Raw genomic sequence first — 26,435 nt, 5'->3', positions numbered from 1 at the left:
GAGATAGAGGAACACAGAGGGCCGAGGATCAGTCAGAGGGAGGCAGTTGGACCCTGGAAGGCATCAGCTTCTGGCACACACCCCCCCACCTGCTGCCTGAATCCTCTGGGATGGGGGTGGGGAGGAGACTCTGAAGGGTCTCCGGAGGTAGAGGGAGGTGTCCACATTCTCAACATTCCAGGGGCCCTGAGTGTACAAGGAAGAGGTGGTGAGGATGCCAGCCCCTAAAAGGGTGACTCAGGCCCATGGCTCTGGGGCCTGAGTCAGCCTGGCAGGACCCCGGAGATGGGGAGGGAGGGGGTATAGGTCCTCCACTCCATCCCAGGAAGGAGAAATGGGTGCCCCCCCCTGCCCCACAGGCGCGAGAGGATCCGTGTGTGTGTGTGTGTGTGTGTGTGTGTATCGGTGTATGGTAGAGCTCTATGGGGAGGGTGTCTGTGTGTGTGTCTCAGTGTGTGTGTGAGGTCCGGGTGTGTATGTATCCATGTCCCTCTGGATCTGTGCCTCAGTGCATCTGTCAGCATCAACCTCTTCGTATGAGGATGTGCTTTAGGGAGGGCCAGCTTCTTTCCTTTTTTAAAATTTTTTTAATGTTTATTTATTTTTGAGAGAGACAGAGACTGAATGTGAGTGGGTTAGGGGCAGAGAGAGGGAGACACAGGATCCGAAGCAGGCTCCAGGCTCTGAGCTGTCAGCACAGCGCCCGACACGGGGCTCGAACTCACCAGCTGTGAGATCATGACCTGAGCCGAAGTCGGATGCTCAAAAGACTGAGCCACCCAGGCGCTCCAGCTTCTTTTTTTTAATGCTTTATTTATTTATTTTTGAGAGGGGGGAGGAAGGGCAGAGGGAAAGGGGGACAGAGGATCTGAAGCAGGCACTCATGTACCGAACCGTGAGATCATGACCTGAGCCGAAGTCGGACGCTTAACCAACTGAGCCACCCAAGTGCCCCAGGGAGGGCCAGTGTCTATGGGTGTTTCAGTGTGTGTGTGTGTTTGTCACTAGGTATGCTTCTGTCAGCTTGGGTGTCTCCCCCACTGTATGTTTGGGTCTTTAGAGTATGTCTTTGTAAGTTTCTCAGGGGCTGCCAATGCAAGTGTGTGTGTGTTGGGGGGGGGGGGCATCTGTTTCCTTGTGGACTCAGGATGTATCAGTGGACAACCTGGTGTTTCTTCAGTGTTTCCACGGACTGTGGCTGTCCGTGTCCACAGGATGTCTTTGTGGTTTCTATGTATATGTCACAGGGTGAGTGTGTTGGCATGGGACCGTCACATGGACATCTGTGTGTGCGTGCACGCGCATACATGTGTGAGAGGAAGAGAAAGATTCACAGCAGGCAGTAACAACACCCTTCTACTTCTGTCCTGTCTCCCTGCGTATCAACCCCAGCCCCGCTTTTCTCTTGGTAGATAAACTTAGGGTATATGTAGGTCTGAGCCATCTATGTGCACAGGGCAGCTTGTGTGTCTGCGTCAGTCCTGTGTGTCTATGCAAGCGTGTGTGTTTTTGTATAGTCTGTGTCTGAAATGCGTCTGAAGCAACCTGAGTGTCCAGCTGTGTTTGAAGGATTGGCTGTGTTTGTTTGCAAGCAAGTCAACATTCACCTCACTCACGTCCTGGTATGTATTCGTGGGCCCACTTCAACTTCAGTGTACGTTTGTTGCTTGGTGTATGTATTTCAATTCAGTTTCAGCCTGGCTGGATGTTGTCTTGTGTTGCTAGGTGTTTGTTGTGTTGTACGTTTATGTCTGTGGATGTATGTGTGTCTCTTTATAAAGTGCATCAATGTCAGTCCCTGTGTATATACACACAAGTCACTGAGTGTATATTTGTGTCACGGCGTGTTTGCGACAGCATCAGCCCTCTGTGTAGCTTAGCCAGAGCCGGGTTTTCTGTTTTTGTGCCAGTAACGGCCCCCGTGTGTTAAGTATGATTCATTGTGTCTGCGTGGTTGGGGGGGGGGAGTGCTGTAAGGAATTTTGTCCGTTTGTGTGAGTCTGTCCCTTGATCTGACTCAGGGCGTGCCCCCTCTCCTTCCATGCCTCTGATTCCCTCGGAAAAAGCGCGGGCGTGGGGGGGGGGGGGGAGGAGGAGCGGGAGCGGAGAGGGCGAGGGACAGTGCACAGTGCATCTGGAAAGCACATCTGGAGTGGAACTGCTCCAGTCGAGGAAGTTCAGCCCGCTAGAGGAGAGGGGGTCCCAGGCCCCTCCATCCCTGCTCTCTTAGTCCTCAAGGTGCGCGCGCGTTGACGCCGAGGAAGGGGGATCCTGGGCCGCGCGCCCCCCACCGGGCCGCCGGAAGTTCCAGAGCGGGAGGGGGGGGGCGCCCCGTGACTCACGCGGGGGCAGGAATGCTGCGGTCGGAACAGGACCAGGCTCCAGAACTCTTCTTGCCCCAGGGCTCCTCCGGTGGGCAGCGCCAGCCCCCGCGCGGTGACCCTGGCGGGCCCCCACGTGCCAGGTGGCTGGACCGGACCCAGGCTCCCCGCCCCCTCCGGCAGTCGGCCCGGGGCTGTCCTGCCCTTCCCCCGCCGGCGGGGGCTGCGGCCGGGCACCTGACCTTGGCTGGGAGCTGCCGCCTGGGCAGCGGCGCTGAGGAGCTTCCCTGCCCAACCCCCTTCCGGGCCCCGGCTGCCGACTTTCCCTCATTCCACTCCCTGTGCCGACTGAGAAAAGGAAACTTTGTGTCTGCAGGTAGATGGTGGTGGTGAGAACGCGGGCTCACGCACGCAGAACAGGCAGGAGATACACACACAGGTATACGACATCCACAGGCACACACAGACCTGCGGTCACCCTGACAGACTCAAGACCTGGTCCTCTTACATCCTGTCACCCAGACACTGTGTGTGTGTCTATATTTCCTCGTGTGTGAATCTGTGCATTTTTGTGTTTGTGTGTCTGCGCCTCTTGTTTGTCTCTGTACTTGTCTTGGTGCATGTGTGCATGTGTGTGCATGTCTGCCTGTGTCCCCACCTGCACCACACTGGGGAGGGGAGGCAGTCCACCCCCAGACACCCAGAAAGTTATCCAAGACACGTATTAACTCACCCATAGAATTGCACACGCTGGCATTTCTACAGACACGCCCCACAACGTTCATTAGTACGTACATAAAGGCATCCACATAAATTCATCCATTCGTTCGACAAGCATTTACAGAGCACCTGTTGTGTGCAAGGCCATTGTATGCCCTGGGGCATACAGCTGGGGGAAAAACAGAAACCCCTGCCCTCCTGGAGTTGACGTAGTGGAGTAGACACTAAGCAAGACAAGGTAATAGGTAAAGTATGTTGTGATGAGAAGAACCAGAGGAAAAGTAAAGCAGTGGAGTGGCTAGATAATGGACGGTGAGCTCCCAGCTCTAAACAAGACAGCCAGGGGCCGGGTGGCTGAGAAGGTGGGGTCTAGTAACAAATGTGAAGGAGGGCAGGAGGGAGCCACGTGCACATCTGTGGGAAGACTGATCCAAGCGGAGGGAACAGAGAAATGCAAAGTTCCTGAGGAGGTGGGAACGTGTCTGATGTCTGATGGCCTGTGTTCCAGAAACACCGGGAGGCCACTGAGGGCGGGAGGGGGAGGGGGCTTGGTAGGAGCTGAGCTTAGAGCTTATAAGTGAGCAAACATTACCTTTATACACACCGGTGAAGGCCTGTTTCTTAAGTGTGTGTCCATTCAGTATAGAAGCCTCTACGTGTGCCTGTGTGGCTCAGCGTGATCGTGTCCGCGTTTGTCCCAGTATGTGACTGTGTGTGTGTGTGTGTGTCTGTGTGTGTGTTTCTGTGCATAAGTGTATGTGTCTGCGTGTCTATATGTGCATGTATGAGTATGTGTTTCTGTGTGTGAATGTATGGGTATGTAAGTCTCTGTGTGTGTGTGCCCCTGTGTGTATCTGCATGTATGTGTGTCTGTGTGGTAGGGCATCAGGACTGAGGCCGCCAGCCTGTCCTTGTCTTTGCATCTGAGGATGGAGGCCTGCATTCCCAACTCATCGCCCTTCCCCCCTCTCTCCCATGCAGCAGGTGCCCATGTGGGCTAGACTGACCCTGTCAGGCGGTAGAAGGTGGCCCAGCATGGCCCGGGAACCCCTTCTTGGCCTCTCTGACACTGGGCCCTTCCTTCTGTGACTCCCCAGGCTTGAACAAGACGTCTTCTTTCTCCTGTGAAGCCCACAATGCCAAGGGGGTCACCACATCCCGCACAGCCACAATCACAGGTGACAGGAAAGGGAGCTGGGGAGCTGGGTGTCAGAGGGTGTGAGGTCTGGGCCCAAGGTCAGAGCTGGGGTAGAGGGCAGGGCGGGGAGCTTTGGGCCAAGGTCCCCCAGGGTCAGCTCCTCCACTCATCTCTCCACAGTGCTCCCCCAGAGGCCCCACAACCTCCACCTGGCTTCCCGTCAGCCCACAGAGCTGGAGGTGGCTTGGACCCCAGGCCTGAGCGGCATCTACCCCCTCACGCACTGTACCCTGCAGGTGAGACCTTGGCCCTCCTTCTACCGCTCATAAGCTCCCATCCTCTTCCTGAGAAGCCAGCCCTTACCAGCCATTCGTGTGTTGACCAGCAGTAGAGCCTTGAGTTAAGCCAGACGTCCTGGGTTCAAATCCTGACTCTACCAGCGGCCAGCTGCAGGAGCATGGACCGGTGACTTAATCTCAATGGACCTCGGTTCTCTCATCTGTAAAATGGGCAGATAGGCTTGTTGTAAGAATTCAGTGAGTAAATGCAAGTAGCAAACTTACCATAGTATCTGGAACATAGGATATGCACGATAGACTATCCGCTGCTTTAACTTTTTTTAGTATTAGTAATATTGACTCTGACCAGAGAGGGAATCCTGAGACAGGTGATCCAGAGCCATCTCTGTCACCTCCAGGTGCCCGCAGCCCTGTACGTCTCCCATCCCAGCCCTGATCACTCTGGGGTGTCACTGTTTTGGGGGTGAGTGTGTCTCCCCACCAGACAGTGAGGTCTGGGAGGGGGCCGGTCCCAGCTGTCTTGGTCACCACTGAGTCCTCATGATTGCCCAGCGCAGGGCCAGACCTAGATTAGGGAACATTTGCTGGAACCTGAAATGCTCCAGACCCAGCCCTTCTGCATCAAAGTTGTTCCTATTCTACAGTAAGAAAAACAAACCAATGCAGATCTCTGAGTACGAGCCCAGTTCTGGCCTGAAGTTCTCTGAGATTTGGAAGTTGGAATAAGGGTGGGACAGTGCCTGCCATGGCAGGTGACAGTACTTAACAATGACCAGCTTTTATGGAGTGTCAGCTCTGTGCCGGGCCTTGTGTTAAGGCTTTGTGCACACCCCCTTGCGTGTTTATGGAGTAGGGTCTATGGATTCACCCGTTTTCCAGATGAACAAACTAAGGCTCAGAGTAGTTACACAATCTGCCCAAGATCACAGCCAGGAAGTGGCAGAGGTGGGATTCGAACCCTCATCTCCCCAAACCCAAACAGTCCTCCTCACCTCCTAAGAGACTATTCAGAGCCAGCGCGTGATTAAATAAGAGTTGTCTTTCTTGTAATTACGTGCCCTGGACATAATTTCATTTGCTTGTCATTTTAACCCTAGAAACGTAATCTGTTAATCTTTCCGTTTTCAAGGTAAGGAACTGAGACCCAGAGAGGGGAAGTGATCTGCCCTTCCCATTGGCTAAAAGGGATAAAACTGATTTAATCCCCGAGGCCAGGGCCCATTTGGGAGACCTCAAATGCCAGGTCAGGCATCTGCTGTACCCCCAACCCACATGCGTCCAATGTCAAAGGAAAGCGGAAGTGTGTCCCTCTTCCCTCTCCAGGGCTCACTTCCTGCTGCGCCTGGCGTGGGGCTAGAGGGTTCGAATGGGAGGGTCACAGGGAAAAGAGAAGTGTGAGTGGGCATGGGGAGGCTGATTGTCTGGACCCATGTCCCTGTTGTCCCCTTTGTCCCAGCGAAGGTTCCCCTTCCCATCTGTCACTGCAGGTCAGAGAGCAGGCATGGGACAACTTCCCCCCACCCCACTCCCCACCATCTGGCCAGGCCTCGTGGTGATCTCCTCTCCCCACAGGGGTCTGTGTGACCTTGGGCAAGCTGCCGAACCGCTCTGGGCCTCATTGTCCTCATCTGTAAAATGGGAATGAAAAAAGAAATTGACCTCAGAGGGTGGTGGTAAAAAGCCAATGAGTTCATCCAGGATTGCACTGACCAGGTTGCCTGATACAGTGTTGGCACTCAAGAAATGTTAGATGTTGATATGATGCGCGGACCCCCTGACGTGCACTGTGTCATTAAACCTCACACCCTGCCAGGTAGGGACTCTTGGATGCCCATTTTCCAGAGATAGGAATAGAGACTCAGAAAAGTAAAGACACTCATGCTAGGTCATACAGCAAGTGATATCCAAGCCAGGACTTGGACCCAAAGAATCTTGAGTTCACATCGGAAAGCAGTAAACACCTTCTGACACACAGTGTAGAGGAGCGGTTAGGTCTCCTGCTGGCTCCCCGGTTGCGGGGGGCGGGAGGCAGCATCCTTGCGGTGTGGGGCTGTGATTGTGTGGCTGTAGAGGGTTTGTGGTTCTGTGTGGCAGGGCTCTGCAGATGCAATCCCCAGCTGTGGCCTCTGCCATGCTGATCGTGCTATTCCTGGGGACCAGGTGAGTGTCCCAGCCTGTGCCTTTGTGCAGAGTGTGCAGAGTTTGACATTGGTAGCCAGGCAGCCTCTCACACATGCACAAAATAATAATAATAATAATAAACACCCGATGTGGACAGACCCTCTTCTAAGCGCTTACAAGCATCAATTCAGTCAGTCCTGCAAGTTAGGAAGCCATTGTTGTTTTCCCATTTTACAGATGAGGAAACTAAGGCACAGAGCTAGGGAACGGTAGAGGCTGGATTTGAAGCCCAGATCCAGCGTCTACGCCTAGCACTAAGGCTATACTGCCTCTCTGAACAGAAGTACCGTGACTATCACTGATGTTCTTAAATGGACATTCTCACCGTAAGTAGGGCAGAAGTTTGCACAATAGGTTGGGGTTCGGTTCCCACCTTCGTCAGTGACAAGCTGGTGACCTTGGACAAGTGGTTCCATCTCTCCAATACTCAGGGTCCTCATCTGTAAATGGGTATACACACAGTACCCACACTGAGGGCTGAGGTCAGGGTCAAAGGCGTTCCGATTTATAAAGGGCTTTTCTTTTTTATTAAGATATAGCATACATAACGTGCGTAATCTTTGGTGTAAACCTAGATTGTTTAACACGAATATTCACCCACGTCACCATCCTTCCAAATCGAGAGGCAGACTCTTCCCCGACCCCCTGCAAGGATCCTTCAACCCCCAGAGATGCCCACTCTTCTGACTTCTATTGCGGGACATTACTTTTGCCCGTGGTTGAATGTCATTGTCACTTTATTGATGCTGACCACCTGCCATGTTCTGTACAGCTTGTCCTATGTTCATCCTTTAGGCAGCCTTGTAAGGTATTTGGTCCTCTAAGCCCCCCATTTTCCAGATGAGGAAACTGAGGCTCAGGGAGGGAAAGTCTTGCCAGAAGTGGCTTCTGCAAGTGATGATAGAGCCACATTGTACAACCGGGTGGTCTCCTTGCTTTGCAAATGCACATGCCCATGTTACACCAGCACGGCGCTCACACACACACACACACACACACACACACACGCACACGCACACACATCCTTGCGAAGCTGTGTAATCACACCAGGACCACCACCATCAACTTGGGTGACCACCTCGTTTAATTGCGTGGCCATCCTGTCCTCATGCTCCTTCCCTCTCCCCAGGCTGTGCTGTCAGACGATGGGGTGGGTGTCTGGCTGGGAGAGCCAGACCCCCCCAAAGAACCTATCACCTTGCAAGCATCCGTCCCCCCTCACCAACTTCGGCTGGGTGGCCTCCACCCTCACACTCCTTACCACATCCGGGTGGCCTGTACCAGTAGCCAGGGCCCCTCGCCCTGGACCCACTGGCTTCCTGTGGAGACACCGGAGGGAGGTAAGAAGGAGCTGGTGTGGGGCAGACATCACTCTCTGCCCTGCTGGACCTTGCTTACATCGATGCCACCCCCAGCAGCTCCTGTTACCCATTCACCCCATGTGGCCTTAGTCCTTCCTGTCCACCCCCTGACTCCTCAGCACGGCCCACTGGCATCTCTCCCAGACCTCTTCCCTGCACTTCTGCTCATGGGAGGGCTGCACGAGTTGCCCACATGCATGCCCTTTGCACCCTGCCCCCGCTTCCTGGGAACAGGGGAAGGGGGCAGGAAGAGGTGGGGTGCCAGCTTCCCCTCTTCCCTGTCCTCCAGTACCCCTGGGCCCCCCTGAGAACGTTAGTGCCATGCGGAATGGGAGCCAAGCCCTCGTGCGTTGGCGGGAGCCAAGGGCACCCCTGCAGGGCACCCTGTTAGGGTACCGGCTGGCCTATCGAGGCCAGGACACTCCGGAGGTGGGTGCTGTTGGCTGGGCTGGGGCGGAGTGGCCGGGGGGAGGGAGTGGGGGAGGAGATGACAGGGTGGACATGGACAGTTGTGCAGGTTGGGTAGTATGGGATACACTACACCTAGGAGAGCACTTTCTGGGAAAGTTAAAGGAGTCCAGGGGAGGGTCAGGGAATAGCTATTTACGAATCATTGTAAAAAGCGTTTCGGTACACTTACAGATGTACTGTGACAATTTTATAGCAGATAATTGTATAACGCCTTGAAGAAGGGGTGACTTTTCCTAATTTGCACAAGAGTGGTGTTGGAACAAGCAGCACCCTGGGGTGCAGAAATGGAGTGGGAAGCGGGGAGTTACGAGGCAATAGGGGAACACGGGTGGAAAGATGAGGGTTCAGTCCCTCAGCAGAAGTACTGCGTGCCACACACAGTGGCAGCACTTGAGCACAGGCGGCGAATGAAGCAAAGGTCCAGTCCTGGTGGAGCTGATGGCTGGGAGTGGGGATGGAGAATGGAGGTGGCGATGGGGGTGAGAGATGAAGGGTAGGAGGAGAAAGGGTGAGGGGCTGGGGGTGAGGAGGAGGCTTTGAGAAAGATGAGGACTTGAGGCCAAGGGTGCAGTCTTAAGAGTTGGAGGCCTGGGACTCTACCCTGATGCTACATCTGGATGTCCTAGGTGCTAATGGACATAGGGCTAAAGAGAGAGGTGACCCTGGAGCTGCAGGGGGATGGGACTGTGCCCAACCTGACCGTGTGTGTGGCAGCCTACACCGCTGCTGGGGATGGACCCTGGAGCCACCCTGTGCCCCTGGAGTCCTGGCGCCCAGGTAACTTCATGCTCAGCCCCCTCCAACTGACTCACAAGGACCATGTCTTGCCCAGATACCCCTGACTTGCTCCATGTACCTTTCAGTGTTGCCCCAATCTAGGCTCTTTTCCTACCCCGGAAGCTTACTGAGAGCCTCACCCATGTCACATCAGTCTTGCTTTCTCTGAGCATGTCCTCCCTCTGTCCTTTCTCCTCACAGGGCAAGGACAACCAATCCACCTGCTAGGTAAGGGCTTTCGCACCCTCTCTCTTCCTTTCTTTCCCTCAGCTCCCAGTGAGGACTCCATCACCACACACATACTCTTTGACATGCTTTCCGTGTTTCTCAAACTTCTCGTTCTAATCCTCTACTTTTGGGGTTTGTGTGGTCCTTGATGGGGTTGCCTGGAATGGCCTCACACATTGTAGGTACTCAATGAATGGTAGATGGGTGGATGGATGGATAGATGGGTGGGTGGATGGATGAATGGATGGGTGGAGGGAGGGATGGATAGATGAATAGATGGTGGATGGATGGATAGATGATGGGTGGATGGATGGATGGATGGATGGAGGGAGGGATGGATAGATGAATAGATGGTGGATGGATGGATAGATGGTGGGTGGATGGATGGATGGAGGGATGGATGGATGGAGGGATGGATAGATGGTGGGTGGATGGATGGAGGGATGGATAGATGGTGGGTGGATGGATGGATGGATGGATGGATAGATGGTGGGTGGATGGATGGGTGGATGGATGGATAGATGGATAGATGGTGGGTGGGTGGATGGATGGATGGAAGGAGGGATGGATGGGTGGGCGAATAGATAGATGGATGGATAGATAGATCAGTTATCCCCCTCAAATCCATCCCTCTCGAGTATTTCTTCAGCAATTCTCAAAAACTCCTCCTACACCCATTGTACCCTCCTAGCATTATGACAGCTCACCTCTTGTAACTCAACCTACTATCCTTAAATATTCCTCCCATGCCTTCCTGCCTTTCTTTGCAAACCCTTTCCACAGCCCCCTTTCCTCCCAGTCTTCTTTCCCAATCATAGCTTTACAACCCTTTGTTCCTCACACATGCCTCTCAAACCCAATCACACCCACACTTCGCATTCACAAACTCTGCACGCTTTTTACACACTCACCATATATCTCACATTGCAAATGCTGGAAAACTTTGGGTCCACACTTTTCAACTCTCCTTACACGTTACTCCCTCGCCCCTTGCCAGTCCTACCTGTTCCCACTCTATGCACACACCCACACCAAACTCCTGCTACATTTAACATGTACCCATTCCCATCCCTTACACGTCTACTCCCACCTTTCTGCACACCATTTCACTCATCCCATGTTCTTCACCTGCCCTTCCCACACTCCTCTTGCACCAAAGTTACATCCTTACAAATCACTCTTCACTAATTGTATCGAAAACTCCTTGACTACTCCTCACTCGCATACCCAAAACTCCTCCAACACCCACCGGATTCTCTATATATACATACCTTTCCTTTGCACATGCATTTCACTTTCATCAGGACACACTCCTCAAGACTACTCCTTAGCCATCTATGCGTGAACCTCACACTCCTTACACACGCCCCCCCCCACACACCCATCCTATGCTACACGCATTCTCTCCCTTGCTCACCTGTTTTTCACACCCAAATCCAGTCTCCCTGGATAAGTGAACACACCTACCTGCCACATGTCTCATCAGATATTTCCTCATCTGCCTCCCTCCAACATCACCCCTTTGGGTCCCAGGGAGCAGGATCCAGAGCCCCAGCCATGACCTGTGTCCCATACCCCCTGACAGTGAGTGAGCCCCCAGCCCCTGCCTTCTCATGGCCCTGGTGGTATGTACTGCTGGGAGCAGTTGTGGCCGCTGGTTGTGTCTTCATCTTGGCCCTGTTCCTCGTCCACCGACGGAAGAAGGAGACCCGCTATGGGTGAGTTGGAACTACATGAGTAGGAAGGCTAATGTGGATTGGAACAGAGAGGCTGGAGTCGGGGAGACCATGAGGAGGCTGGTACAGGATGAGAGATTAGCAAGAATCGGAATGAGGACAAGGAGGGAGGCAGAAGGTAGCAATCCAAGACAAGCTCAGCAAACGATGGAGGAGAGGGCGGGCAGGGCCTGGGGTTAGGGTGGTGTTCACTTTCACTGCTGTTGGAAGGAGGGGGTTCCACTCATTTCTGCCCTGCCCTCACCTCCTGCCTGTTCCCCCCAGAGAGGTGTTTGAACCAACAGTGGAGAGGGGTGAACTGGTGGTCAGGTACCGTGTTCGCAAGTCCTACAGCCGCCGGACCACTGAAGCCACCTGTAAGTGAACCCCGTGCTTCCCTGCCCTGGTGCGGGATGATGAGCGTAGAGACTGGGGCCTGCTAGGCTTCTGTCGATGCATGCACCAAAAGTTTCTGAAAGTCTTGGAATGCTGGGTTGTTAGAACCACAGACCATAAGAACAACAGAACTGTGAAACCACACAGACCCTTAGAGTAATAGACTCTTAGGGGCGCCTGGGTGGCTCAGTCGGTTAAGCGGCCGACTTCGGCTCAGGTCATGATCTCGCGGTCCGTGAGTTCGAGCCCCGCGTCGGGCTCTGTGCTGACAGCTCAGAGCCTGGAGCCTGTTTCAGATTCTGTGTCTCCCTCTCTCTGACCCTCCCCTGTTCATGCTCTGTCTCTCTCTGTCTCAAAAATAAATAAATGTTAAAAAAAATTAAAAAAAAAGAATAATAGAGTCTTAGACACAATAAATCGTAGAAAAACCAAACCCCGGGGCCACAGGACCCTAGGACATTGTAATGATGATGATGATAAAGATAATGATGATGGTAACGATGAGGATGAGGATCATTGATGATGATGAAGCCAATGATGACAGCCAACCCTGGCACTTCCTATGTGATGGGCACTGTCCTAAGTGCTCTGTACATATCACTTAGTGTAATCCTCATGACAACCCAATGAGGTAGGTACGTCAACAGATGAGGAAGCTGTGGTATAGAGTGGTTAAGTAACTTCCTCAAGGCCACACAGCTTGTAAGTTGGACAGCTGGGCTCCGAACCCAGGTAGATTTGCTCTGAAGTCCATCCTCTTAACTGCCTCTTGGAATTATAGAATGTTAGAGAGGTAGGGTTGATCTTGGCCGAAACAATCAAAGGTTTAATTCTTGGCGCGCCTGGGTGCCTCAGTCAGTTAAGCATCGAGCTTCGGCTCAGCTCATGATCTCATGGTGTGTGGGTTTGAGCCCCACATCGGGCTCTGTGCTGATAGCTCAGAGCCTCGAGACTGCTTTTGATTCTGTCTCCCTCTCTCTCTGCCCTTACCCCATTCGCACTCTTGTCTCTCTCAAAAGTAAATAAACATTAAATGAAAAAATTTTAATGTTGTAATACTATAGACCCTTAAGATTTTTTTTTAAATTTTAAGTATTTATTTTTGAGAGAGAGAGAGAGAGAGAGAGCTCATGTGCACAAGTGAGGGAGGAGCAGAGAGACAGGGGGACAGAGGATTCGAAGGAGGGCTCCACGCTGATAGCAGAGAACCTGATTCACGGCTCCAACTCACAAATGGTGAGGTCATACCCTGAGCTGAAGTCGGACGCTTAACTGACTGAGCCACCCAGGTGCCCCTAGACCCCTAAGATTTTGAAAATCATAGGCTCTTAGAACTCTAGACTCTCTGTTGGACTGTGGAGTTATGAAGTGTCCCAGCTAAGAAGGGACCTCAGAGGCCACCTCGTCAAATCTCTTCATCTTTCCAGCTGAGGAGACTTAACTCCAGAAAGAAAAGGGACAGAATTATGTCTCTTCCCAGCACACAGTGAGAAGGCTACCGGGGCCCCAGGGAGATACCAGAAGGGGCTGGGAAAGACATTTATTTAAGAGGAGAAAGAATAGGAAGCAAGGAGGTCATGGTGCCATAATGAAGTAACATGCAGAGTAGTTCTCAAAGTGTGATCCAGGTCCCTGGAGGGGTCCCCGAGACCTCTGTATGGGGTCCATGAGGTCAAAACTATTTTCATAGTAATTCCAAGATGTTATTTGCCCTTTTACACTGCTGTTCTCTCACACGTGTTCCGTGGAGTCTTCCAGAAGCTCTACAACGTGTGTTGATGTCATCACTCTATTGGTTAACAAATGTGTGCTTGTTTATTCTTGTTTTAAAAATCTATTCATTTGGGGTGCCTGGGTGGCTCAGTTGGTTAAACCTCTGACTCTTGGTTTCAGCTCAGGTCATGATCTCACGGTTCATGGGTTCAAGCCCCACATTGGGCTCTGTGCTGAGAGCACAGAGCCTGGTTGGGATTCTCTCTCTCCCTCTCTCTCTCTGCCCTTCCCTATTCTCACTGTCTCTGTCTTTCTCAAAATAAATAAACTTTAAAAAATTTTAAAAATTAAAATCTATCCATTTGACTTTGCATACAGTAAGTGGTATACGTAATCCCCCAAGACGAAAGCTTTTTGCAGTCCTTAGTAATTTTAAGAATGTGAAGGGGTCTTGAGGCCAATAAGTTTGAGAACTGTTACCATATAGCAACAAAAAAAAATTGCAGTTACCCACAACCACATTACAGCTGTCTCATAGACGCCGTGTTGACTGAAAGAAGCCAGACACAAAAGAGAACATGTTATGTGATTCCATGTTTATAATAATCTCCCCAAACAGAGGAAGCCTATCTATGGTAAGAGAAGTCAGGAAGGTGGCCACTCTTGAGAGGGCAGGTCATGGTCTTTTCTTGACCTGGGTGCTGATTATACTGTTGTGTTTGGTTTGTGGAAATCCATTGAGCTACTAAATTATGATTTGTGCGGATTCTACTTCAATAAAAAGTTAAGAAATATTTTTAGCAACTGGCATGGTAGGACACTGACCAGTCAGGGTGCCCAGTGGTGCAAGATCATGTGCCAAGTTCTAACCCTTTAGCTGCTGGTTTGGGAGAAGTTTCAGGGATCTAGAGGAGGATCTAGGGTAGGGTGTGTGCTTAGGGAAGTAGATGACTTTTTTTTTAAGTTTTAACTTCATTTATTTTTGAGAGAGAGAAAGAGAGAGCAGGGGAAGGGCAGAGAGAGAGAGGGAGACAGGAGATGGAGAATCCTAAGCAGGCTCAGAGCTGTCGGCACAGAGCACAACTCGGGGCTCAAACCTGCAAACCGTGAGATCATGACCTGAGCCAAAATCAAGAGTCATATGCTTAACCAACTGAGCCACCCAGGTGCTCCAGGGCAGTAGCTGGTTTTGAATGAATGCAGAAGTATTTCAATATTTTAACAATGGGTACATCCCTATTGACATCCGAATGTCAAATGTCCGAATGTTGAATGTCACCTGAATGTCAGCCCTGCTCCATGGTTCTGTCCACTCCCACCCCCCATGCAGTGAACAGCCTGGGCATCAATGAAGAGCTGAAGGAGAAGCTTCGGGATGTGATGGTGGACCGTCATAAGGTGGCCCTGGGGAAGACCCTGGGAGAAGGTGAGTTCCCTACCTAGCGCACACACGTATTCCCTTGAACCATGAAGTCCTTCACTTCCCCACCCCTACCCAGTCACAGGAAATGCAGTTTCCACAAGTGCCCCTGAGGTCAATGTCTCCCTCTGGTCCCCCATAGGAGAATTCGGAGCTGTGATGGAGGGCCAGCTCAACCAGGATGACTCCATCCTCAAGGTGGCTGTGAAGACAATGAAGAGTGAGTCTATGCCTGCATGTGCACACGTATGGGACCCCCGTCTCCTAGCCCTAGACCCTTCTCCTATGCCCCTAAGGAGGCAGAAGCACAGAAAAGTTAGTAGCAAATTAGCCCCACCACAGAATCTCAGGGTTTCCAGAAAGGAAATGGAATCCATGCCAGGTACTTCAACAGAAGGAATGTAATATGAGGAGGTTTACTACAACGGTGCAGGAATAACTGGGAGCAGTGAGGCAGCCTGGAGATTAGCAGCAGCAGTACCTTACTTCCTCCCCAAGGCCTGAGGGGCAGAGGGAGGAAATGGTGTTACCAGAGCCCATGGCCAGGGACGCCTGGTGGGATTTAGGATCACAGGAGTTAGCGGCTACCTTGTAGGAGCTTGAAACACACAGGAGGCACAGCCACCATCAAAGCAAGACTGGAAGCAGTAAGAGACAGGGTGAAATACCCTGACTTCTCCCCTTCCTCCTACGCACCTGCCAGTCAGCCATCAGTGCTTCCCATGGGCAAACTCCCAACAGGAAGCCAGTATGAAAGGGAGCCTGGGAAATGTAGTTTTCGGGGACTAGCTCCTGTGATACATAACAGAGCAGGAAAAGGTCTGGAATGAGACATACCTGGTTTCATCATTTACCAGCTGTGTGATCTCAAGCAAGTGACTCTCCCTCTCTGAGCAGCCATCCTTCATCCGGGGGAAAAAAAAAGATAAAAATCTCCCTGCCTCCTAGGGTGAGCTAAAGCACTTAATGCTGGGTATATAGTATGTGTCATTGATGTGGACTGCGACTATATTATTTACATAGTCAAAGAGGGTGAGAGCCAGTCCAGGGTCACACAGCACAGGGAGTCCATGCCCAAGTCCTTTCCATACAGGAAAGAGGCGTTGAGGGTCAGGCTGCACCTGGTAGTTAGGCAAGAAGGTTCCTTTCTGATCACTGGGGCTAAAAGCTTGGATTATGGACTCAACGGTCTCTCACTCATTCATTCATTATTGAGCACTTCTTATGTACCAGGTTATATTCCCCACCTGGGTTTGAATCCCAGCTATGTGACTTTGGGCAAGTCACTTTGCCTCTGTGAGCCAGCGTCCAGAGTAATCGTATGGATCGCCAGGGAAGCAGCCTTGCATGGTGTTTGCACGTGGGCCTCAGAGCCAGACCACCTGGCCTTCAGTTCTGCCTATTCCGCTTGCAAGCTGTGTGTGCAGATTCCTTAACCATTGTGTGCCATGGTTTCTCCATCGTTAAAACAGGGAAAATAATAGTGGCACCTCAGAGGGTTAAATGAGTTAATATATGTAAAGTGCTGAGTGCAGCACCAGGTACTTAGTAATCATGTTTGATGATGATGATGATGATGATGATGATGATGATGGAGGAGAAGAGGAGAGAAAGAGTCCTCTCTCCCCTCCCTTCCTCATCACCTTCCTTTCCCCTCCAAGTTGCCATCTGCACAAGATCGGAGCTGGAGGATTTCCTGAGTGAAGCCGTCTGCATGAAGGAATTCGATCACCCCAACGTCATGAGGCTCATTGGTGAGGGAGGGGCAGATTTAGGGGATCTGCAGGCTTCATGGAGGCCACCCTAGAAGGAAGACCCCTCCCTCTGGCACTGAGAAGATCAAACCTCCAGGCTCCCTGTCTCCCTCCCATTCCTCAGAGTCAGCAAGCTCCCCCCTCCTTCTTTCCCTCAGCTTGGAATGTGACCTCTGACCTTTCCCAGAAATAGCTGAGGTCCCCAGGAGGGCTCTGGAAACTTCCCTGGGAACAGTGCTGGAAATGGCTTCTCTGAAGTTCAGTCCTTGCCACTGCTGTCCCCCGCCCCCAACGATTTGGGGGGAAGGGAGAGATTTGAGGGGAAGGGAGAGACAGAGCTGAGGGAGGGGATGGCTTCCCCTCCTGTCCAACTGGAGTGACAGGGCTGCCTGTGGGGGGCGGGGGGCTCAGGTGTCTGTTTCCAGGGTTCTGAACGAGAGGGCTTCCCGGCACCTGTGGTCATCTTACCTTTCATGAAACATGGAGACCTGCACAGTTTCCTCCTCTATTCCCGGCTCGGGGACCAGCCAGTGGTGAGGGACATTTACATGTCTGGTTCACAAGTATTAACTGAGCACCTAAGAGGGACCCAGCGCTGCTCAGACACTGGGAAAACCATGGTGACCCAAACCATGGTGACCCAGAGCTTGCTCTCCTGGAGCTCTCTGCCAGTGGGGACACCGGGCAGTAAATTAGTTAACAAATAAGATAATGTAAGTGCTAGGAAGGAAATAGAGTCAGATGAACTATAGAGAAGCCAGACAGTTAGTTTGAGGGGACAGAGAAGGTCTTACTAAGGAGGTGGCCTTGAAGGAGAAGCCAGCTGGTGGGAGGTGGGGAGATCTTGGGGGAAGCAATCCTGGCAGAGGGAACAGTATAGGCAAAGGCTCAGAGGTGGGAGCAAGCAACAGCCTGTCTGAAAACCAGAAAGGAGGCCCCTGGCTGGAGCCTGTGTCCTATGTCCAGGGCAAGGACAGTAGATCCACTCAGAGAGGAAGGCAGGAGGGGATTATATAGGGCCTTATTGGAAAGAGGTGGGATTTAATTTTCAGAGCCATTAGAAACCACTGCAGGGCCAAGTGAGGCACACACAGGAAGGGAAGGAAGGAGGGAGGAAGAATGGATCTCATGGACTCTGCTGACCTCTACTCCCTCCTGGGCTGCCTCCAGTTCCTGCCCACTCAGATGCTGGTGAAGTTCATGGCAGACATTGCCAGTGGCATGGAGTATCTGAGTACCAAGAGATTCATACACCGAGACCTGGCTGCCAGAAACTGCATGTGAGTGTTGAGCCTTCCAAAGACATCCCCACCCCCCGAGGAGCTCCATCTCTCCTTCCAAGATGGGAGAGGGGTCTAGACACTTACCTCTCGGGTGGTCCAGAACTCAGGACTGGGACAGAAAGGTCAGCAAGGGAGTTGGAGAAGCATTCCTGGAGGATGTGGGCCTGGAACTGAGATCCTGGAGGGGCATTTGGATGTGGAGACAGGCGAGGCAAGAGGGTTGGCTCAGTGGGTAGCATGAGAGGTGCAGAGGTGACTGATGACCGTAGTAACATTGAAGCCCCATCTCTGTCTCCTTCTGTGCTGTCTTCCCCGGGCTGCCTTTGGGGAGGGGCCACACTGAATAATGGTGGGTTGGGTACAAGCCAGAAAACAGGCCAGAACTGAGCTAAGGTGAGAGCGGTGTGTGTGTGTGTATATAGACACAGGCTTAGAATGTCAGTTACATTACAATATTGGACCCCTAGAAATTGAAGCTGGAGAATCGGAATCTTGTGTAAGATGTTTCATTGTTCGCGACTCTCAGGAATATGAACAGTTCTGTATTTCTCCCAATTTTTTTATTTTGAAAAAGTCCAACCCTACAGAAAAGCTGAAAGAACTGTACAGTGGACCCCCTTATACCCTCCTTGTTGAAATTCTCTTCTATTCTCTTTCTCTCTTTCCACAACCATTTCAAAGTGAGTTGCCAAGATAGTGACACCAGACCCCTAAATCTTCAGTAGGTATCGCCTGAGAATGAGAACTTACATGGAAGTGATTACAGTTCTGTTGTCACACCTAAGATTAACCGTAATTCTGTAACATAACCTCTCATCCAATCCATGTTCAAATTCTTCCAGTTGTCCTCTGAAATGTCTTTTAGGGCTGTTTTATTTTTTTACCCCAAATCAGAATCTCTTCAGGGTCCCCCCGCCACTGCATTTAGCTGTTATGCCCCTTTGGTCCTTATAAATCTGGAATAGACCCCCCCCCAACCTTTTTCTATTTTTACATCATATTATTTTGGAGGAGACCAGGACACTTGTCTCGTAGGATGTGACAGGCATGTGTCTGTTTCCTTGCGGTGGCATTTGCCTTGTTCCTCTGTTCCCTGTATTTCCTGTTAACTGGAACGTTTATGTAAAGGCTTCAACAGGCTCAGTCAAAATGGAAATTCCTTTCTTTTTTTTTTTAATGATTATTTTTGAGAGAGAGTGGGGGGCAGGGAGGGCCAGAGAGAGAAGGAGACACAGAATCTGAAGCAGGCTCCAGGCTCCGAGCTGTCAGGATAGAGCCTGGTGCAGGGCTTGAACCTACAAACTGTGAGATCATGACCTGAGCTGAAGTCAGATGCTTAACCAACTGAGCCACCCAGGCACCCCTGGAAATTCGTTTCTATCTGCAACTTGGTGTGATCCTAGTCAAGTCCCCCATGGAACAGTGACACTGGAAATCAGAGTAGACAACCCATTGTTATGCATCTGCCCCTTTTTGTTAAGTTACAATATTGAGGGGTGCCTGGTTAGGTCACTTGGTAGAGCATGCGACTCATGGTCTTGGGGTTGTGAGTTCAAGCCCCAAGTTGGGTGTACAGATCGCTTAAATATAAAATCTCCAGGGATGCCTGGCTGGCTCAGTCAGTAGAGCATGCAACTCTTGATCTCAGGGTCATGACTTCACACCTCACATTGGGGATGGAGGCTACCTTAAAAATAAATAAGGGGCGCTTGGGTGGCTCAGTCCGTTAAGTATCCGATTTCAGCTCAGGTCATGATCTCGCCGTCCGTGAGTTCAAGCCCCGTGTTGGGCTCTGTGCTGACAGCTCAGAGCCGGGAGCCTGCTTCGGATTCTGTGTCTCTCTCTCTGTCCCTCCCCTGCTCACTCTCTGTCTCTCTCTCTCTCTCTCTGAAAAATAAATAACATTAAAAAAAATAAAAGTAAATACATAATTTTTTTTAAATGTTATTTCCTTACCCAGTTGGCAGTTCGCCACTACCCGAAACCTCCCACCCACTCCACAGCCACCAGCCTGGATACCTGAGCATCACCTCTCTCTGCCTCCCTGCCATGATCCTCTGGGCCTTCCCTGGACCTAGAGGGTGAATGTTAACTCATGCCATGTGAGGGGCCTCCAGGGTCTGTTCCGATTGGTCACTGCCCCAGCCCATCACCCTGGCTAGAAATCATTAATTCTTAATAGGATCCTAGAACCTCAGGTGCAAAAATTAGAGAATCTTCTCTTTATGAAAAGCACAAAAGCAGGCAAAAGTAATCCATGCTCGAAGACTGTGGCTTCTCTGGGAGGGGTGGTTACAGGCAGGACTAGTAATGTGTTCCTTCCTTTCTCATACTTAAAAAAATCAACGTATGCTGATAAGGTAACACACACACATTCTAGGTGTGTGGCCAAATGCATGTTTATGTCTATAGACTCATGTAAACGACCACCACTGGATCAAGGTAAAGAACATTTCTGGGCCCTGGCAGCCTCCCTCAAGCACTTTGTAGTCACTGCCCCCAGGGAAAATACTATCCTGTATTTCAGTCACCTGTTCTTAAATGTCACGGAATCACGGAAGGTGTACTTCTTTGTGTCTGGTTTCTTTCGCTCAGTGTGCTATTGTTGAGATGAGCCCACGTCGCCATGCATATTGGTTAGTTCCAGCTTTTTCTTTGCTCTGTGGTATTCCTTGTACAGATGATGTCCCGCGGTGTTCTGTTTCTTAATCTGGGTGCTGGTTACATGGGTGTGTTTGTGAAACTTCATACGGAGGGAACAAGAAGCAACACATTTCCCTTCGGTCTGGGGTTGACAGACCCTCACCCCCAAAGAGGCCAGCCAGAGCAGGGGGTGAAAAGGTGTCTGAGAGTGAGGACAGGCTTCCCGGTGGAGGGGGCGATGCCGTGACTCTGTTCCTCTCCCCATTCTGGGCAGGCTGAACGAGAACATGTCCGTGTGTGTGGCGGACTTTGGGCTCTCTAAGAAGATCTACAATGGGGACTACTACCGGCAGGGACGCATCGCCAAGATGCCAGTCAAGTGGATCGCCATCGAGAGCCTAGCTGACCGGGTCTACACCAGCAAGAGTGATGTGGTATGTGTCAGGTGTGGGGAGCAGTGGCCAGTTCATGTCACATTGCAGCTGGGCTCATAGGGATGCCCGGGCTTCCCGGTACAGGGGCCTGACCGCATGTGTTAGGCATGTCTGGGGGTGTGCTGGGTGTCTGTGAATGGTGGTGTGGGCATGGTGGCGACATGCACAGGTCCACGTGTGCATGGTGGCAGGTTCATACATGGGACGTGTGGACAGTTTAGGTCGGGAGAGGCAGTGGTGAGGACGTGTATGTATGCACAGCCACAGTGTCCAGGGCGACCCGTAAGACCATGTGACTGTGAAATGTGTACGTGTGTGCATGGATCATCATGCCTATGCACACACAAAAGTTGCCACTCAGTGTGTCCCTGTGCCAAAGTGTTTTGGTGAAGAGCTGTGATGCCCCCACAGAAATAGCTGTGTACAGATGTGCACATAAATGTGGGTGTACCTGTGCATTGGGGTGTCTTTGTGCAGGAGAGACCCTCTAACTCTCTCTCCTCTGCCCCCTACAGTGGTCCTTTGGAGTGACGATGTGGGAGATTGCCACGCGAGGCCAAACCCCATATCCAGGAGTGGAGAACAGCGAGATTTACGACTACCTGTGCCAGGGAAACCGCCTGAAACAGCCTGTGGACTGTCTGGATGGACTGTGAGGACCCTGAGGACTCTCCCCACCCCCAATCCAATCCCAGATTTCACTCCAAAAGCCCTGAGCACCCCACATGGCCCCGACCCTCTAAAACCTGCACAGAATCCCCCAGACCTTTGAGGAACCCCCACACCTCCTCACCAATGCCCCACAAGACTAGGGCTAGCTCACAGGGTGCAGACTAGCAAAAGGTGCCCTCTCCTCTGGTGCCTTTCTGTGTGGAATGCAGGCTGGATCAGCCGCCTCGGCCGGGCATCTGTGGGCAGTGAATAACTGCACCAGCTTACCTGGGGGCCCTGCCTCTGAGACCCCCCACTCTCCCCAAATTCTAATTCACCTCAGACTCCTGAGCACCCATACTTCCCCCACATGCTCTTCAACACCCCTCGGGACCCTCTGCCAACCCTCCAGTTTGCCATATGGGGCTTCTCCAAACTCATGGGGCTCCTCTGAGATATCCCCAGGATCCTTTAGGACAGTGTTTATGAAACTTACAGTTTATGAAACTTACAGCGCACAGAGAAAAGCAGAGCATTCATCCAGCGCTTTGAGGGCAAAGTCTGCTCTAGCAAACCCTCACTGAACACCACACGATACTCAGAGAGGTTCGCCAAGACCCTTTTCAGCTCCTGAGTGTCCTAGGACTCCCCTCAGAAACTCTTGAGAGTTCCCAAATCCCCTACAGAAGCCCCCAAACTGCTATGGTTCCTTCCAGTCCCGTGAAATACCCCAAACTCCCAGAATGCCCTCCTTCTGAGTGCCTGCTCAGTCTCCCACCCTTCACTTTGCTGCCCTAGGTATGCCCTGATGTCCCGGTGCTGGGAGCTAAACCCCCGGGACCGGCCGAGCTTCTCAGAACTTCGGGAGGATCTGGAGAACACCCTGAAGGCCCTGCCCCCTGCCCAGGAGCCCGACGAGATCCTCTATGTCAACATGGATGAGGGTGGGGGGCATCCTGAACCACTTGGAGCTGCTGGAGGAGCTGACCCCCTAACCCAGCCTGACCCTAAGGATTCTTGCAGTTGCCTCACCGCGGCTGAGGTCCATCCTGCTGGACGCTATGTCCTCTGCCCTTCTACCACCCCCGGCCCTACTCTGCCCACGGAAAGGAGCTCCCCAGCTCCCCCAGGGCAGGAGGATGGAGCCTAAGACAACCCTCTACCTGGGACTCCCTCTCAGGACCCAAGCTAGGCACTGCCACTGGGGGAGCCTACCCTATCAACTATTTCTCCATTCCAGGCCTCACCCCAAACTACAGCCTTCTCTTCCTACCTATTCCACTTCCATCCCAGACAGATCCTCTCCTTTTCCCATGCCTTAGAGTCCCCATGTGTAAAAGGAAGGGGTTGTACTGCAATCCCTAAGGATCCTTCCAGGTCTGGCATTCCACGATTCTAGATTCTAAGGTTTAAAGAGTCTAGATTCAAAGGTTCTAGGTTTCAAAGATGCTATTAGTCTTTGGCTCTAAGGACCTAAAATCCCAAAGTCTCTAATTCTAAAGTGCTAAGGTTCTAGACGTGGAAGTTGCAAGGTCTATATTCTAAGGCTCTGAGAGCCCATGGCTCTAGATTTTTCTGGTTCTAGGATTCTTCATAAAGCCCACAAGATTTTGGGTTCTAAGCTCTAAGATTCTGGTTCTAGGATCCAAGGTTCTGTGATTCTAGATTTTATTTTTCTAGGGTTCTGAATTCTTAGGGTATAAGATTCTAGATTCTACAATTCTAGACCTGGAGGTTCTAAGGCCTAATGTTCTAAAATCTGATGTTCTAAGCCTCCTAGACTGTAAATTCTCTGGCTTATCAGACTCTACATCATAAGGCTTCCAGATTTTATCTTCTCAAGTTCAAAGCTTCTAATAATGGTTAATTATAAGTTTTAAGGCTTCATGATCCTTGAAACTCTTATGAGATTCTGGATCCTAAATATCTAAGGTTGAAATGCGCAATTCAAAAGTTCTAAGAGTCTAAAGATGGAGGTTCAAAGGTCTAATGTTCTAAGATGTGATGTTCTAAGACTTAGTCTAAGAACCTAGATTCTCTGTGTCTAAGATTCTAGACCATATGCTTCAAGATTCTAGATTATTAAACTCAAAGATTCTAATGTTGTTCTGTTCTATGTTCCAAGGTACTCTAGAGTCTATTGGTCCAAGATTCTGGACCCTCAGCACTAAGGTATAAAACTCTACAGTTAGTTGTGACTAGCTAGATACCAAAGTTTTAATCATTTCTAATGTTGGATACCTTGAGGTTCAATGCTGCATTCCACCTTTCTAGGGTTTTAGTTGAGGGTCCAAGAACCCACAATTCTAAATCTTAAGTTCCTAGGCACTGTAGTTCTAAGATTCAAACGTTGTAGTTGTAAGATTCAAAAGTTCAAAGATTCTAAAGGTGTACTGGTCTAGAATTCCAAGGTATGATTCCAAGATTCTAATCTTACAGTATTCTTCTGTGCGACTCTCCCTTTCTTAGCCACCTCTGCTTTCTTCTCCCCTCATGTGGGGGCATGCCTCCCCTCAAGCCTGTGCAATGCATTAGGGATGCCTCCTTTCCCCAGGAGACAATTTCCCTCCTTTTGGGCCATGATGCCCCCCCCCCCCCCGAGCCAATCCCTCAAGCCTCCTGTACAGAGGTGTGGACTCTGGTGCCTCCAGAGGGGCTCAGATCACATAAAACTTTATAACCACACTTCTGTCTCCTCTTGTTTCCACTCAGCTGTCATGTGGCCCCTCTCCCTGGCCACTCAGTTTCCCCATCAGTAAAAAGAAGAGCTTGGTGGTCTAGAAGTTCTCTCTTTATCAAGAGGGTAGAAATGAGCATATGCATAGGCAAAAAGACATACAAAGAAATGCCGACTCTCCTTCCTAGTGAGGAAGAGGCACGTGGATACTCCTGTCACAAAGAGACTCTTCTCCTCACCCCAAAGTAACAGACCCATTAGGACATACTCAGGCATACCTTGCCACAAATAGAGACACTGAAATTCAGACGCACAGAGTAACAGACATACAAAATTACACAGATAACAAACATATTTGCAAACATATGCAAGGCAGATACTCACCAGGAATAGGAAGAAACTAGACTAACAGATTACAGAATAAATAAAGTGGCACAAATACCTAGAGAGTACAACAGGTACTCACAGACTCAAATGTTCAGGTTCACATAGAAACACAGGCACAGAACACCTCCGATCAGCGAGGGCGCACAAAGGGATTGCTGCCAAGACAAACACCCTGTGCTTTGCATGCCCACGTTCCTGGGTTTATCGGGCAGCAGATGAAGAAACCCTTGGCAGCGCCCGGACGCCCCCCGGTGGCAGCTCCTGAGAACCCGAGGACAGTTCAATCCGGGCCACAAACTTTTTCAGAACAAATCATTGTGGGAAGCTGGGAGGAGAGAGGAAGTCGGACGTGGGCGAGGGGCGGGGTGTCTGGACTGGAACCTCCGGGCCCACGTGAGTGTCTGCCCCGTTTCTGAGTGGGTGCTGTGTGTCGAGGTTGCCTTGTCAGCTTGTAGTGTAACTGTCCCGTGTCTTTATTATTTGATGCCTCCTGCCTGTGTGGACCTTAGTGGCCACATCTACACTGCAGTTGGGTGTATTATCCCCTTTACGGATGTATCTGATCTGACTCACGGCCATTTGTTTATCTGTGTTGTGTGTGCTTTTGTCTAAGTAGAGGTGGTGGTGGTGTGTGGTTTTTGTGGGCTTGCGGTATGGCTCGGTGGGCAGCGGGCGTTTGCATTGTGTAGCACGATTGTGTATTTCACGGAAGTTTTGTGTCTTTTGAGTTAGAGGCGACAGGTGGTGCAGCAGTAGACGTTGTGAATCTGTGGCGTTTGCATTTGTAGCGTGAGGCTGAACTACGGACCTATGTGTTCGAGCTTGTCAGTACAGACGCCAAACAGCCAGAACTACTGAACAGCAGCTCAGAAGATTTGGGGTACAGACCCGAGAACTTTCGGAGGTGGGGAAGTCTCTATGGTCGCGTGCAGAGCGCCCATTCCACGTAAGATGCCAACCATAGAGAAAGACTGCAGCGAATCTATGATCGTGGAAAGAGGCGCCCCTTGAGATGAACTATCAAAGGGAAGAGAGTGCGATTTCCTTTACAACTTTTTTCCCGTTGTTGGTCTAGCCTCTATTTTCAAAACTCCGGTACTCTCTGAAGTCAAAAGGTTGCTTTTCGTAGTCAATTGAGTTTCTTCCAGATTAAGGATAATTTATCTACTTAATCTCTGTCTCCTCGGCCTCCCTCTTCAGCGACATTTGTGAGGCCGTCCGCCAAAGAACAGCCAATCTGGTTGGCTTTTTCCTAAAGCTATCCAACTGTACTAGCTTTAGTGAGTTAAAACGATAATTGCAATTGGTGGACAGATTGTTTTGAAACCGCCCTAACGGCAAGGGGCAGGTCCTTCGTGAATTCATCTTTCCGGTTTCTTAAAGGCAAACATGAAAGGAGGAAGAGGGGGGAGTTGGTCGGCCGACCCTCCATTTGATTGGTTCTAGTGCTTTTATCCGCTTGTACTCCTCTAGGGGCGGGAGATCTAGACCAATCAGGGTATGTGTTACAGGAGACACCAGTTTGATGAAAGGACCGCGCAGGAAAGGCCGAGAGTGTGTATGTGTGAGTGGCGGGGGGTGGGGGGGTGGCAGGGAGGTTCATTCTGAGATCCCATCGCTGATTGGGCCAAGTCCTTACTCCCTTTTCTTCATTTGACCCTACGGGAGCGGGCGCGCGGGGGCCACCCAATCACCGCGTGCTCCGCCTCCCGCCTTTTCCCGCCCTCCGCTCCGGCGGCGGCAGCGACGTAGGCCAACGCTTCCTCCCCGGGTGCTACGGAGCCCTTTCATTGCCGTTCTTTTGAAAGCCGCGCTCTGATTGGCTGAGTCTCCCGGCCCGCGCCCGTTGCCTCCACGCGGTGGCCA

The 26,435-nt window shown here is 51.2% G+C and overlaps 1 protein-coding gene across 2 annotated transcripts in view; it reads left to right on the top strand.

Annotated features, from left to right (window-relative positions):
• Positions 1 to 26,435, top strand: part of AXL (AXL receptor tyrosine kinase) — a 34,488-nt gene that overhangs the window by 3,928 nt on the left and 4,125 nt on the right. The window contains exons 5-20 of one of the 2 annotated variants that reach the window (XM_042970760.1): positions 4,139 to 4,219; positions 4,360 to 4,475; positions 7,789 to 7,999; positions 8,310 to 8,449; positions 9,118 to 9,268; positions 9,470 to 9,496; positions 11,082 to 11,214; positions 11,497 to 11,588; positions 14,651 to 14,746; positions 14,883 to 14,960; positions 16,402 to 16,494; positions 16,906 to 17,027; positions 17,665 to 17,774; positions 20,695 to 20,854; positions 21,370 to 21,506; positions 22,304 to 24,962. In XM_042970760.1, coding sequence (XP_042826694.1) covers positions 4,139 to 4,219; positions 4,360 to 4,475; positions 7,789 to 7,999; positions 8,310 to 8,449; positions 9,118 to 9,268; positions 9,470 to 9,496; positions 11,082 to 11,214; positions 11,497 to 11,588; positions 14,651 to 14,746; positions 14,883 to 14,960; positions 16,402 to 16,494; positions 16,906 to 17,027; positions 17,665 to 17,774; positions 20,695 to 20,854; positions 21,370 to 21,506; positions 22,304 to 22,655 — 2,099 coding nt within the window. In that variant the 3' untranslated portion in view covers positions 22,656 to 24,962. The remainder of the gene's footprint in view (positions 1 to 4,138; positions 4,220 to 4,359; positions 4,476 to 7,788; positions 8,000 to 8,309; positions 8,450 to 9,117; positions 9,269 to 9,469; positions 9,497 to 11,081; positions 11,215 to 11,496; positions 11,589 to 14,650; positions 14,747 to 14,882; positions 14,961 to 16,401; positions 16,495 to 16,905; positions 17,028 to 17,664; positions 17,775 to 20,694; positions 20,855 to 21,369; positions 21,507 to 22,303; positions 24,963 to 26,435) is intronic. The other variant, XM_042970761.1, reaches the window with a different exon arrangement.

The sequence above is a fragment of the Panthera tigris genome, chromosome E2 (genome assembly GCF_018350195.1).
Source record: "Panthera tigris isolate Pti1 chromosome E2, P.tigris_Pti1_mat1.1, whole genome shotgun sequence".
NCBI classification, from domain to species: Eukaryota; Metazoa; Chordata; class Mammalia; order Carnivora; family Felidae; genus Panthera; species Panthera tigris.
This window is presented reverse-complemented; position numbering and strand designations above follow the sequence as displayed.